This window comes from Bos indicus, chromosome 19 (assembly GCF_029378745.1).
Source record: "Bos indicus isolate NIAB-ARS_2022 breed Sahiwal x Tharparkar chromosome 19, NIAB-ARS_B.indTharparkar_mat_pri_1.0, whole genome shotgun sequence".
Classification (NCBI taxonomy): domain Eukaryota; kingdom Metazoa; phylum Chordata; class Mammalia; order Artiodactyla; family Bovidae; genus Bos; species Bos indicus.
In genome coordinates this window covers 33,994,425-34,008,176 of record NC_091778.1, presented here as the reverse complement: position 1 = coordinate 34,008,176, position 13,752 = coordinate 33,994,425, and the positions used below count along the sequence as shown (strand labels likewise).

The 13,752-nt window shown below is 52.5% G+C and overlaps 1 protein-coding gene across 4 annotated transcripts in view; it reads left to right on the top strand.

The window, feature by feature from the left end:
* The first annotated feature begins 1,708 nt into the window (after nt 1-1,708).
* The window catches only part of PMP22 (peripheral myelin protein 22), a 28,342-nt gene continuing 16,298 nt past the window's right edge, over nt 1,709-13,752 (top strand). Inside the window, exons 1-3 of one of the 4 annotated variants that reach the window (XM_019981726.2) lie at nt 1,709-1,824; nt 6,003-6,119; nt 7,330-7,429. In XM_019981726.2, the coding sequence (XP_019837285.1) occupies nt 6,042-6,119; nt 7,330-7,429 (178 nt within the window). In that variant the 5' untranslated portion in view covers nt 1,709-1,824; nt 6,003-6,041. Of the gene's footprint in view, nt 1,825-4,052; nt 4,072-4,279; nt 4,448-4,591; nt 4,616-6,002; nt 6,120-7,329; nt 7,430-13,752 lie in introns of those variants that run through there. The other 3 variants (XM_019981727.2, XM_019981724.2, XM_019981725.2) reach the window with 3 other exon arrangements.

Sequence of the window (13,752 nt, the reverse complement as noted above, 5' to 3'; positions counted from 1 at the left end):
TTGGATGGCATCATTGACTCTATGGACACGAGTTTGAGCAAACTCCGGGAGATGGTGAAGGACAGGGAAGCCTGCTGTGCTGCAGTCCATGGGATCACAAAGAGGCAGACATGACTGAGCAACTGAACTGAACTGACGCCATGTGACAATCTGACTGGATGCTGGAACATCCTGGTGAATGTTAGAAATGACCTACACCTGAGCCCCCTCCCAGACCACCGCGTCCATGTGTGGCTCTGGGTCTGGGCAAGGACGTTTCCAATCAAGGACTGATTCTGAGGAGCAGCCAAAGTTGAAATCTGAGATATGAAAACAGACTAAATTGTTTCCCTGTGACTGGGGAGATGCTGCCTGGGGGCAGAACTCCCTCCTGACTGTGGAGTCCAGCAGAACAGAACACAAAGTGTCTGTGGCAGAAGGGGACCTCCCTGCATGCATGGGTGCTCCAGATGGGGGACCCTTCACAGAAGAGGGAGAGAAACTGCCAGAATTTCAGGAAATTCATTCACTGAAACCAAGCCCCCTTGCCCGGAAGCTTCCACCTAGAGAACTTGGTAGAGATGGAGGACATTTTCTTTTTTTTTTTAATTAATTTTTATTGGAGTACAGTTGTATTTCAATGTTGTGTCAGTTTTTGCTGTACAATGAAGTGAATCAGCTATACATATACATATATCCCCTCATTTTTGGATTTGCTGCCCATTTAGGTCACCACAGGGCATTGAGGAGAATTCCCTGTGCTCTACAGTAGGTTCTCATTAGTCATCTATCTTAAACATAGTGGCAATCTGTTATACGTGTCAATTCCAGTCTCCCAGTTCTCCCACCCCTTGGAGAATGTTTTCTGAGGGTTTGAAGGTGTCCAAGCTGCAAAGAGTCTGAGAAACACCCTCCTTTCTTTTGTGTGCCTCTCCGCAGCTTTTCCATCGTCCTGCCCGACAGGTTAGAATGTTCTCAACAGAGGCTTGTTTATTTGAATTATCTCATGAAGGTCAACATTTAATCCTGACTCGATTAAAACCCCATGGAAGACAGAGCTGTAGGAACCCATTTCCAGGAGCTGCGTTTCAATGCCTGCCTGTGTGACAGAGCGGAGAGAGGTCTAGACAGTCATGGCAGGTGGCGGGGGCCCTGATTTGGTTCCCTGCTGAGATCCTGTGAAGAGATGACCTGTGCAATGTTTGAGTGCCTTAAAATGATGTCGTTGATAAAGGATGAAACCTACCTGCACACACATTATACACATAGTGTACTGCATTGGCCTCAAAGTCCGTTTGAGCTTTTGTATACGCTGTAAAAGAAAAACCTGAATGAACCTTTTGGCCAACCCTATGTTTCATCTTCGCTGACTTCACTGGGGGTGGCGGGGGGGCACTGAGGACTGGGTGATCTCTTTGCTCTGACACAGGCTGGCACTGGTGGTGAGAATGGTCTCAGCATCCCAGCTTTCAGGCACACCTGAAGCTCCTCTCCCTCCAGTCCAGGCTCCCCACACTCTAAGGGCCTCTTGGGATCACTGTGTTCTGGTGAGGACACAAAGCTGGGTGCTGTCTCTTTAAACAGTAGAGGCTGAGACGCTCTCAGGCCACCATGACATATCCCAGCATTGGACCAGCCCCTGAATAAACTGGATGGACGCCTGGTCTGGCTTCAGTTACTGGGGAGCATCACCAGGGCGCATTTCGGGGATCCTGGTGGGAAGCAGCAGGACTAGACCTGCCAGCTGCTGGTGTCTCGGCTGCCCTGTCCTGGGAGGGGCCTGCCTGACACGCGTCTGAGTGTGAAGACAGCCGCGTGGAGGAAAGGGTGACCCTGTTTGGCCCGGTGAGTTGTCTTGGTAGACTGTGCCTCTGGATGGTGTGTGCTCATGATTTACAGAGCACTTGCTGCCCAGCCCCACGCCCTGCAAACCACAAATGGAAAGGATCGCAGGGGAGACAGCGCGTGTATGTTGGAAATGACCAGAGAATCCAAGGGTTTCTAAAATCCTTGGCTAAGAGCTGGATATACACACTGGCTGGGGAGGCCAGAAGGGCCCTTTGGGAGCACCTAGAAACCCTGGCACATCCAGAGTTGAAGGGAGGAAGGGGACCAGACACGCCAGCCCTGATGGAAAACAGCTCCATGCACACAGCTGGCAGGTGACCTCGGATTGTAAGCAGGTTGGGGAGAGGCTTCCACTTGTAACGGAGCCCTGGCTGGGACCTGGGTGTGGCCGAGCTGGTGACATCACCCTAGGCGGCGGCATTTGTCTTCCACAGCTGGGGGCTGAATGGGCAGGAGGCAGGCGAGGGGCACTGAAGTGACTGACAGGGACGGGTGGGTTCAGATGTCCTGCAGTGTGACTACTGTGCGACCTGGTTAATGACTAAAACCTTGGGTGCAAAGGAAAGGAAGAAATGAGCTATATCTTACCATGTGTGCACTTTTCTAGATGTCTACATTTCATTCAGAAGTTTAGCTGGGAAAAAAGACAAGAAAGGAAGAAAATCCTGAGTAGATATGCTAATATTTATAAAGTGCTTAGAACAATCCCGGGAACCTGGTGATCATGTCAATGTTGGTTTAATAAATAAAAAGTCTGGATGGCACAAATTCCCAGGCAATTGCCCTGGCAATAATTCCCAGGGCAAACCCAGCCTAGAATATGACCCAGGAGGAAAGTGATCACTCCCATTTGTTTAGTTAGTCCTACCTACAAATGTGCTTTCAATCTAGGAGGCTGATAAGCGATTTTAGTTAGGGGGTCAGGCTTTCCTTAAAAGGTTGTTGTGAGGATTACATGTGAAATAATATTAATAGTGACAATTTCCTGGGTACCACTGATCCTTTATTTGGTTCCAGACATTATGCTAAGTATTTCACAACTATCTCTTTTAATCAACACCATAACTCTTTAAAAAAAATGGGCATTCTCAGTCCTGTTTGCAGATGAGAAAACTGAAGCACCCCGTACCTCAGCAAACTGACCAAATCCACAGCCCTGAGTAAGCAGGCTAATCAGGTTTGTTTGAGCCTCCACACCTAACCACTGGACCACACCCCTCTTACAGACCACCTCAGAGTCCTGCTAACCCACCTGCCATATCACTGGGCAGGGAACAAAAATTTCCCAAGGATTCGTCTTTTTAATCTAAGGATTTTTGAAAGACCATTGTTTGAAGAATTTTTCCAAATTATCTTTGCTTGAAGAATGTATAATTAGCTGCCACAGGCAGCCGCTTTCAGATAGTAAAATAAGTAGATGGGGGTATTTGAGTCATTCAGAGCGGTGATGTTCTGTGACACAGAGCTCTGGCAGGTGCTGGTGACTTGTGTGTGACCTGCTGCGTTGGCAGGCAGACCTGTAACGCCCACCTTCCCGCTCCGCGTTCCTGCATCAAGGCGGGCTCCCAGAGCGTTTTCCCCTCTTACTGGGGCGCACCCACCCTGCGCCCGGAAGGGCTATCCTCTCTCCCCGTGACGCTGGGCGGACCGCCTTCAGCCGACTATGAATCAGCTGATTTCCCTGGCTGCTCTTCCCCCACCTCAAATGGCCAACTCACCACCCTATGGCCGGGGACGCCAGCCCAGGCCGGGCACCAAGCCAGCAAACTCGTCTGGAGCGTACCCGGTTGTGGTCTGGATTTGCCCAGCGACCCCCGGGCGCGCTGTCCTGCAGTGGGCAGCCTTTTCCCCCTCCTCCTCCAACTCTCTCCCTAGCAGGCCCGCTAGATCCGTCCCGGGAATCCGAGGCACCTGGCGCACCGCCTGGGCGCAGACGGGATCGCGCGGGCGGGCTTGGTGCGGGTGAGCCCCGCTAGGACGCCGGGGCAGGCCAGGGGCGCCAGGACTCCAGGGGAGGGATGTCTGCCTGCGCTTAAGTGGCATCTCCCCCTATCCGTGGGAGGGGCATCCAGGCTGGACCTCCGCGTGGGCGCGGTCCGAATGCGTGCGTCCCAGAGCCTGGCGCTGGGCACCCGCGGGGGCAACCTCTGGTCGACTTTCCCACTTGGGCGGAGGGGGCGGAGGGGCCAGTATATCGGTCAACTCTTGGTCTCGGTAAAGTCAGCGAAACCACGGGAAACAGAGGTGAGAAAGCTGCGCGGTCTGCTAGTTTCCAGGATAAGTCACAGCGGTTTTGCCGTCATCGACTTTCTCCCGGGGCGCAGCGTAAGGCCCAGGCTGTCTCCTGCCCTCCCTCTCTCCCCGCTGCCCTCTCCCCTCCCCGAGTCCCGCCCCCCTGCACACGCTGACCCAGGGACACACCCTACTGCAGCGACGCAGACAGGGCGTTGTTCCCGTTAAAGGGGAACGCCGGGAGCCTCCCTCCTGCCCCTCGCTTGGCGCGCGTAGCCCCGCAGCGCAGCTGCCTTTGCGGACGCCAGCCGCTGAGCGGACGCACGGAGTGTGTGCCCGAGGCAGCTCTGAGGATCTCTGAGGATCGGGGACAGCTATCCTTTGGGCCGTAAGTGCTTTGGCCGGGAGAGTGGAGGAGACGAAGGAGGAATGTGGGCATCTTCCATCGACGGCGCCAGAACGCGCGGAGCGAGGGGGCTTCGGGCTGGCGCGTTCCCCGATCGCTGGCAGAACACCGCCTGTCCGGCGTCATTCCTGCGGGGCTTGTAAGGGTCTGGTATGGAGAACCTGCGGGTCTGTGAACCGCCGGGGGCGCGGGTGCTGATGTCTGGATGTGGGGCAGGGGCGGAGGACTTTTCGTCTCGCTGGAGAGTCGCCTACTCGGAGACTCGCTGGCAAAGCAGTCCCTGCGGTGGACATCTTCAGGGTATAGGGTCCCCGGGACCCCCCAATTTCTAGCTACATACCCGTTTATCTTTCTCTTGTCTCCCCCCACTTCCCCCCGCCTCCTCGGCATGAGGAGTCACTGGATTTAATTTAAACCTTCTGGGAGACGTCAGAAAACCCTGCTTATTTCCTCTGCACGTTCCAGGGTTTTTTTTTTTTTTTTTTTTTTTTTTTTAAGTGTTGCTGAAGGAGAGGACGGAGGGGCCTGCGACTGGGTACTTTAAACACTGAAGTTATTGAATCGTTGTTTCTAGCCCAAGACTCTGTCCTTCAGCACTTTCTTAAACGCAGCTTCGTCTTAGCAAACGTGCGGATCCTTCCGCAGATCAGACTCAGGATGTGAGGTGTGGTGTGAGGACCGCACCGCGGCGGATAGAAGAGGTCCTGCCGGCTCCATGCTGCTGCACTTATTTCTGGCGGGGGGGGAGCTCACCCCATTACCTCCGCCTCTCCTTCGCACGGACACTTGCTCCCCTCCAGCCTGGGCCCTGAGCGCATCGGCCCGACCAGCGCCCGGGGAGGGCAGGAGGCGCCGGCCCCAGCAATTCTCCCGGGCGGTTCTTTCCTCTTCCCTCGGCTCTGTGCCTTCTCTCCGGGGCCGCGGATGTCTTTGCCAAGCGGTGGTGGGGTCGGGGCGGCTCCCCCGCGCGGGCCAAACTTGAGTGGAAACTCGGAGCCTAACGAAACGCGGAGCGGTCTAAGGGACCCGGCTCTAAGCCGCGCGCTATCCTTCCCAGCACGCCGCTGGATCCCCAGGCCTCTCGCAGAGACCTAGGCCCCTGCCTGCCCCTCGCCCCCACCTCCACTCCACCGGGAGAGCGCTCGCTCTCCCTTTTCTGCCCCCCTTCCGCAAGCTGGGCCGCCCCCGGAGCGCCCGGGTGGGTGGAGGCGCGCTGCAGCCTCTGCTTGGCACTCTGGAAAAACCTCCCCTCCCGGGAAGACTTCGACGTTTGTCGTGCGTACCGCTTGTTTTCTTCCAAAAGCAAAAGATATTCGGCCCGGCGGGCTGCGGGGCAGGGATGCTACGGTCGGCTGCTGCCCTCTCTCGGCGGCCGCGGGGCGGGGTGGGCGGGCGGCGGGCCAGCACCGGGCATTCCGAGCGCAGGACCCTCCCTCCTCCCCTCCCACCTCCCCTCCCTCCTCTCCTCCCTCCCTCGCTCGCCTGCTCGGGCCAGTTAGCCCGACCTCACGTCCAATTCGGCTGTGTCTCCTGTCAGGCCAGACGGAAACTCCGCTGAGCAGAACCCCCCGCCAGAATGCTGCTCCTGCTGCTGGGTATCATCGTCCTCCACGTGGCCGTGCTGGTGCTGCTGTTCGTGTCCACCATCGTCAGCGTGAGTGTCCGGCCGGGTAGCGCGCGGTTGGGGCGCCCGGAGCTCGCCCAGAGCTTGGCCTCCGGACCACGATTCCCGCCACGCCCCCTCAAATTTGCAGATCGCGAGTCTCAGACATCCTTGGGCCTTTTGCAGTTTCTGGCAATCCGCGCCTTTTCAGTAGTTTTTGAGAATATCAGAGTGGATTCAGGGGTGGGGAGAAAGCAAGCAAGCGCTGGGCTAGGTCAGCACACAGGCCTCTCTTTAAGCCAAAGAATGTGAATGCAGATCCAGGGTCCCCCCTACCCCCTTCATGTGATAAGCTTGTTTAGCAGTTTTCTTGATGGGGCGGGGGAGGCGGGGAGGTGGGGGGCGGGGAGGGCGGTGGTGGTTGTCCTTGAGGAAGGAAGTGGAGAATTTAGGAAGGTCTGTTTTTTCTCCAAATGGCATCCATCAGATGGGTGACTTAGTTCATGAAACGGCCTTTAGGACTTAAAACTGGCAAGTTAAAATTAGATTTTCCTTAATGGTTCATAGTCCCAGGTCTGTTTTGTGCTGTGGACAGGGCACCTTCTTAGAAAAGCCTCCTCCAGTACAAACAGATCATTGGGATAACTTGCATTACAAAATCAGCAAACATCCAGCTCAGTAGGTTTTAAACTTATTTTCTTAAAGATGAGCCCAGACTTGGGCAGTCATGTGACTGTGGTCTTAACTTCTTAATATACGACAAGTCCCAGGTGTGATGTTCTTGCTTGGTTCAAAGATTGAAAAATAATTATGTTGGGGACTGATGAGTTGATTCATCACTTACCAGCATCTTCCCAACATCTTAACAGTAGGTTGATGGGAATTACCAATAAGGAAATGAGTTCAGAGTGGCTGTGGCACGGGGTCTGGGAGTCAGGAGATCAGGGGAGGAGAGACGGCTTGGATGCAGGTGTCCTGGCTTAAGTCCATGGCTCCTTCTACTGCTGTACACACCTTGGCACAGAGAAACTCATATTTGTGAGGTTTTTTTCACTTACAAAGTGCTTTTTACTTGCAAAGCCCTGGCCCTCCCCTAGAAAAAAGGTTTGGGCCAGAGCACCACCTCTTCCCTTTCTCTAGCACCGTGGGCTCTGGCTGGACAGTCGATGAGGCTGCTCTTTGCCTTGCCTTGGTCTTCTCCCTCCCCTTCTCTGTCACTCCTCACTGCCTCCTCTGACTTACTGCATCTGGTTCTTTCTAGCAATGGATGGTGGGCAATGGACACGCGACTGACCTCTGGCAAAACTGTAGCACCTCCTTGATGGGCAGTGTCCAGCACTGTTTTTCGTCATCAGCAAATGGTGAGGATGGTTTTTTGTTCCACAAACTCGTCCTGGTCTGTCTGCGATGTGCCTCTCTCTCCAGACCTAGAAGCACTTTGTTCTTGGAAGCTAGAGCGGTGTTGCTGGGCTGGGGTGAGATGTGGCCAGGGGCTGGGAAGCCAAGGTGAAAGGAGAGGGGTGGTAGCTTCACTGGCTAAGCTGAGATCTCAGGGAATTGTTGTGCATTCTCTCTACCTGGAGAGAAGCCCTAGACCTGCCCTCCTGTTCCTGCTCATCACTTAGTGTAATTCTTTTAGTGAGTGAAGAAATGTGGATGCAGATAAGCAATGATGATGCAAAATCTCAGGCAGATTCTGCTGGGAGTTTCGATCCAACAAGAAAGTTTGGTTTGGTGGTGGAATATCCAGGAGTGCCCTGGGTCTTCCTGGTGCAGTGATGGAGGGGCTGTCCCGGGAATCCACGGGCCCCTTTTGGTCTCCAGTTACAGGACTTCCTCTCTGGGTCTTGGGCCTCAAAGATCCCATATAGCCATCAGAGCTGTAGAGTGATTTCTTGTTGCAAGACGGGGCATTGACACTGTTTGCATGTCCCCAAGTTGAGCCCGGGGGTATTTTTACTCTGTCCTCAGCATCTTTGTTTGTGAGATGTTGGAATCCAGGCTTTCTTGGGTTCAGGTTAAAGGGATTAATTGGCAGTGGAAGCACACTCTTAGACCCTTGCAGTATCCAGAGGGAGGGAGGGCTCAGCAGGGCCCTGGGGCCTGTGAATGTACAGAGGCAGTAATAAATACGATGCAGTCTTTTTGGTGGCTGAGAAGTATCTGGTGGCAGCATGGACCCTGGCAGGGGCCACAGTGCCTGGTGTTGAGAACACAGTGGGCCAGGCTCTTCACAGTCTCATGTTCCAAAGGATGTGTCCTCAGCCTGGACATGAGGTTTCAATGTGGCCGCAGCTGCCCCTTGATCAAATATTTCTATCGAAGATGCTATAGCCAGTGAGAGAAACCATTTCAGATGCAGCTGAACAAGGCAGGCAGGGCAGTGGCCATTGGTTCTGGCTTCTCACCATCCATTTTCACTGCTGGCCTTTCCTTCTCTGGGCTATGTACCCAAATTGTCCCTGAAGCATCACCAACCAAACATCTCTAACCTCAGCATAAAGAGAAACTGCTAGAACTACTCGAGGAGGATAGCCAAGCAGTAGAAAACACTGTCTTATGTGTCTGCTTTCCTGGGGGCAAGAAAAGAGAGACCCCAGTCCTTGTGGAAGGGAGCAGTCCTTAATTCTTTTCTCTGAGTCTGTGAAGAATATTGAATTAAAACCACCCTTGAGGCTGCGTGGTGAGTTGGTAGCCAAGTAACCGAAACCCTCAGGAGTGTCTGAGCGTGTGGCCGGAGCACTGCTTGGCCCCAAAGCCGCAGCATCCGGTGTCTCCTGGGCAAGGTCTGGCTGAAGTTCCCTGAAGGCTGAGAATGGGAGAAGGCTCTGCTCCCTACTGACACCTGGTGGCCATGCGTGGTGACTCCGCCCACAAGGGCTGGCTTTCCCTGAGACCCGGGTACCCACTTGCACCTCCCCCAAGTGGTGTGTGGCCATGTGGAGTTGGCAGGAGATTCTACACTCACAGGCCCGGAAGGGGCAGTTTTGGCAGGCATGTTCCAACCCGGCTGGGTTTCAAGAGGGATGAGTCGGCAGAGGAGCAGGGATCTAAATTGTCCTGCAGCAGGGCAGCGATGTTCGTATGCTGCTGGCCTGCCTTCTGCATTGACCGCGGTCAGTTAGGAATGGCTGCTCTACCGTCCTCCCAGCAGCTCCCAAAGAGGCACCAGTGTCGTTTCAGTTGGGAACTTCCCATCGCTCAGCTAGCTCTTTGTGTTCAACCTCATCTTCTTGGATTTGCTGACAGTGATCTTGGAGTGTTTCATCTTGGGTTTTTATCCAAATCCACATTGTTGCTTTCCTGGGGCGGGGGGGTTCCAAGATCCTGCTTCTCCCCTACACATGCCTTCTCTTCTCTCCCAGGAAGGGCGTTTTTGAGGAGCTCTGGACAAGCTGTGTTTGTTTGCACTTGAACTTCTAAGTAAGATGTTCCCATTTCAGCTTCCCCAGTGGTCAGTATCTCTGCTCTCGTCTTCTGATGGGTCAGCTTGTGTTACAGCCTAAGCTCTGGTGGATTTGAAGCCACTGGGCCTCCTTTGCCTTCGGACTGGGTTTAACCATTTTTGTGCCAAACAAGAGGCGAAAAAAATACATAATTAAGAAAAAAATTAGACTGCCTTTACAGATGAACCCTGTTAGTCATAAACCAGTCACCATGGTTTGTATTTGCTCTTAGGATGTTTCAAACATACCTTTTATTTAAGTCATTGAAAGTAATTTTTTATTGATACTTGTTTGTGAAGAATATGTCAACAAGTTTGTTATGTGAAAATGCGTTGGTTTACATGACTTGCTATTTTTTTGAAGGGGCCTGTCTTTGCCTGAGTGGTGCTGGAGCCCTGCACCTCTGCAGGGCTTCATTCTTTTTTTTTTTCTTATATGAATGGTGCTTGTTACCACATTGACTGCATGGCAGTCAAACATCTATGTTACTTAGTTGGATGGAGACAGATTTTCCTTGAACTCCCTCTTGTATTAGAGTTGGTTTTAGATTTCTTACTAAATGCCCTCAACTTGTCTGCTTTTCCATTATCTAAATACATTTACATACATTTAGAATATAAATCCCTGGCTCTATCCTGATCCTGGCTGCAGACAGAGGTGAAGGAGGCCAGTGAGGGAATATTTATCATGACCTTGTTTTGAATGCCTCTTGACCCAGGGCATACAAGGACTTGTAGACTCTGGACTTTGGTCCTGATCGTCCTGAGCTCTGTGAGGAGTCAAGAGATCACTTCGGGGAGATGAAGACAGCATAGGCCAGATGCCCGAGGAGTGGAGGCAGGCAGGCAGAGCCGGAGTTCAGGGGAGGAAGTGGAAGGCAGGTCTCCTGTGGGAGGTGGGATTTGATCCATCCTCCAAAGGATGGGCAGGATTTAAATAAACACAGGCAAGGAGGAGGCAATTCCCTGTCGAGACAATGACATGACCTAAAGCAAGGGGAAAGGTAATGGAGAGACGCGTTCCGGTTGAGATTAAGATTGACCCCACAAAACAAAACATCTTTAAATGGTAGTGACTTAAATAAGATAGTTTATTTCTCTCTCTTTCAAAAGAAGTATGGAAATAGGCAGCCTAACATAGATATGGCAATTCCAGGAAACTGTCAGAGCCATAGGCACTTTCTACCTCATTTCTTTGTCTAATCCTTATGGAGCAGACAGCTGCTACAGCGCCAGCCATTTCATCTCTGCTTCAAGCCGCAGAATAGAGAAAGGAGGAGGAGAAGAATGTGTCCCCCTCCCTTTTAATGAAACATCTTCAGATAGACCACACACCTCTGTTTTTGTCTTTTCCTGGAAGTCAGTCACAGAGCCACACCTACTGTCAAGGGAGGCTGAGCACGGAGTCATTTGACGTCATGGGAAGCATGACTTCTTGATTCACAGAAATTTAATAGCAAGCACCTCCCAGTAAGCCTGGCTTCTCTTCAAGGCTGTGACCACATCCATCCATACCCAGTCATACTCTGACAATAGCTCTGGTGCATCCTATGCTGTTTCAGACTGGAGCCCAGTTACTTTAGGATTCAGCAGACAGTCTATCTCTGCCGTGTCCTGGGACCCTTCAGCAGCACAGTGACCTGTGTCGGCAATCCGATGACCCTTCGACTTCCTTCTCTTTTTCTCCACTTCCCCAGTCATTAGCAGCTCTTACTGTTTCATGGTGTCTCTTGAATCCTTGTTTCCTCCCAGGCTAGTCCTCTCTTCTGACCTCCAGACCAGCCTGGCCAGCCACCCACTGGAAGGTTCTGCTGGGATGTCTCAGAGGCGTCCCCAGACCAGCCAGCCTTCGTCCTCCTCCACCCAGTCTCCCCCTTTGACAGTTTCCAGTATTTTAGTGGAGGCTGTCTCACCGTCCAGTGAGATTCACACTCAGAGTCTGCCTGGATGTGTCTTCTCTCCCTTCTCAGAATCATCCTGGTCCCACTGGTCACTCGTCATCCCCACCCACATCACACCAGGGCCACTGCAGCAGCCTCCTTACTCCTGATCTTTCTCTCTTCGTTGTTCCTCATTTTGTACATTGAATCCAGGATGATATTTAAAAATACAAACCTTGTCATATCACTCTCAATTTAAAACCTCTCAGAGGTCCCTTTGGTCTTCATCTTCAGATGAACATCTTTGCTAAGGTCCATACATCTACATGAATGATCTGCTCCTATTAAACCTCACCCCATCTCTTCTCCCCTTCATCTTGGCATTTCAGCCTTCTCTCACTTCAGTGATCATGGACTGCCTGCCTGGACTGCCTGCCTCAGGATGCCCCCTCTCCTCCCTTCTCCCCTTTCTCCCTGGTCTCCTCCCTTCTCTCCTCTGCCCTTTCATGCAGGACTATTCACTGAACACCTGTCTTGCAGAAGATTCCACTGCAGACACTGAGGGTGCCAGTGGATGTGAGCTTCCATTTTACTGGGCAGATCAGTCAATAAATGTGGATAATCAGAAGGCAGTGATAGGAAGGATGAGGAGAATAAAGCAGGGTGATGTGTGGTGAGGGATTGGGATGGGGAAGAAATGATCTCTTGAGGATGACCAGGAAGAAGTCAGCCACAGGGACATCAGGGGCAGATTCCAGACAGTGGGACTTCCTGAGGACAAGGTCCCTGGGGCGGGAAGGAGCCTGGCAAAGCTGATGCACGGAGAACACAGGGGATGGAGAAGCAAGCCAGCCTGCAGGGTCTTCTAGATCCCAGGAAGGACTCTGGGGCATGTGGATGGGGTTCTAAGTTTCATGATTTGATTTAGACCTGCTCTGTCTTGTATGCATTTCTCAGCTGTTCTATTCCAAGTTGGAGTAACAATCCTGTGCATTTATAAGGCAGAATATGTCAGAAATCTTACAAAGTAGAAATCCTATCTATTTCCAGCAGTAGCGACCTTATGGCCAGCAGTAGGTTGTAGGCAGCCTTAAACCAGTCCTTTGGATTGAAAGTCAGAAAACAATATGTCTGGCCAGTCTCAGGAGCCCCTCCCTGACTTGAGCACTCTGTGTCTCCTGGGACTGTATCTCCTGTGATCGCCAGGTTTATCTTGTTTATCCGTTTGGTGGCATTGCCATTTCGGCAAGGACATCAGACCATTTCCTCATCTGTGGCTCAGCTTTTGGTCAACAATTTTAAAAACATAGGAGGCCCTCTGCACTTAGGGGCTCGTGTTTTGCAATTTAGCATCTTTGTGGCTCCCTGGGCTAACCCACAAGCTCTGCCCCAGCAATGGCTCTGGATTCTACACGCCCTTGTGGGATGCGGAGGTCCCGGCGGGCAAGGGAGGTGCGGGGTGGGACGAGGCGTCCTGATGCTGATGTTTCAACCCTTGGAGTCTCTCATCAGATGCCATCACCTAGGAGTAAATTCAGAGGCTTGTGCAGACCTGTGTCCCACCATATGGTGCTAGATACTCAGTCTTTGCTTTTTAAAAAATGTAAATTGCTTTCCCGGGATTTTACCAGTGTTGAGAAAGCATCCTTTGTAGTTCAGAAGCTGGGATTGGCCATGGGGCAGCTTGAGGGCATAGATGCTGTCTTTTGGTGCCCAAGAAAAGGATGCCTGGCAGGAAGCCTTCTGAGTATGTGCTCATCAGCACACACGTAGACTCTGATGCTGGCAGGGGCTCTGGAGGTCATCAGACCCATCCCCCTGCCCCATGTCACTCACTTCAGACCCCTCTGCAATGTACCCATTATATGCTCATCCTACCAGTGACAGGGGACTCACTACCTTTCAAGTGACTCCCTTTCATTTCAAAGAGCTAACAGAGTGGTCCATTCATCCATTCTTTAACTAGACTGAGTGTGTCCTAGGTACTGGGCACTGTTCCAGAAACCGAGCCGATGGAGCTGAACAAGAAATACCAGTCCCTGCTCCAGTGGATGGAGCTCACAGTTACTCAGGGGAGATGGAGGAAAGACAATGAATGAGTCACTGTGGGCAGCGGACAGTGCTCTGCAGGAGACGGCCAGAGCGACGGATAGCAGGGCGCCACTAGGGAGGAAGCAGCTGGTCACAGAAGGCCTCTTCCTGCCAGAGTCACATGGACAGAGGCTTAAAAGATGGGAGGGGCCAGCTGTATGAAGAACCACAGGAGGAACATTCCAGGAGGTACTGGAAAGGGCCAGCTCCTTAGGCAGGGAGGAGTCTGGTGTGTCCACCAGTGCTGGGCCAGCATGACTGAGTGCCA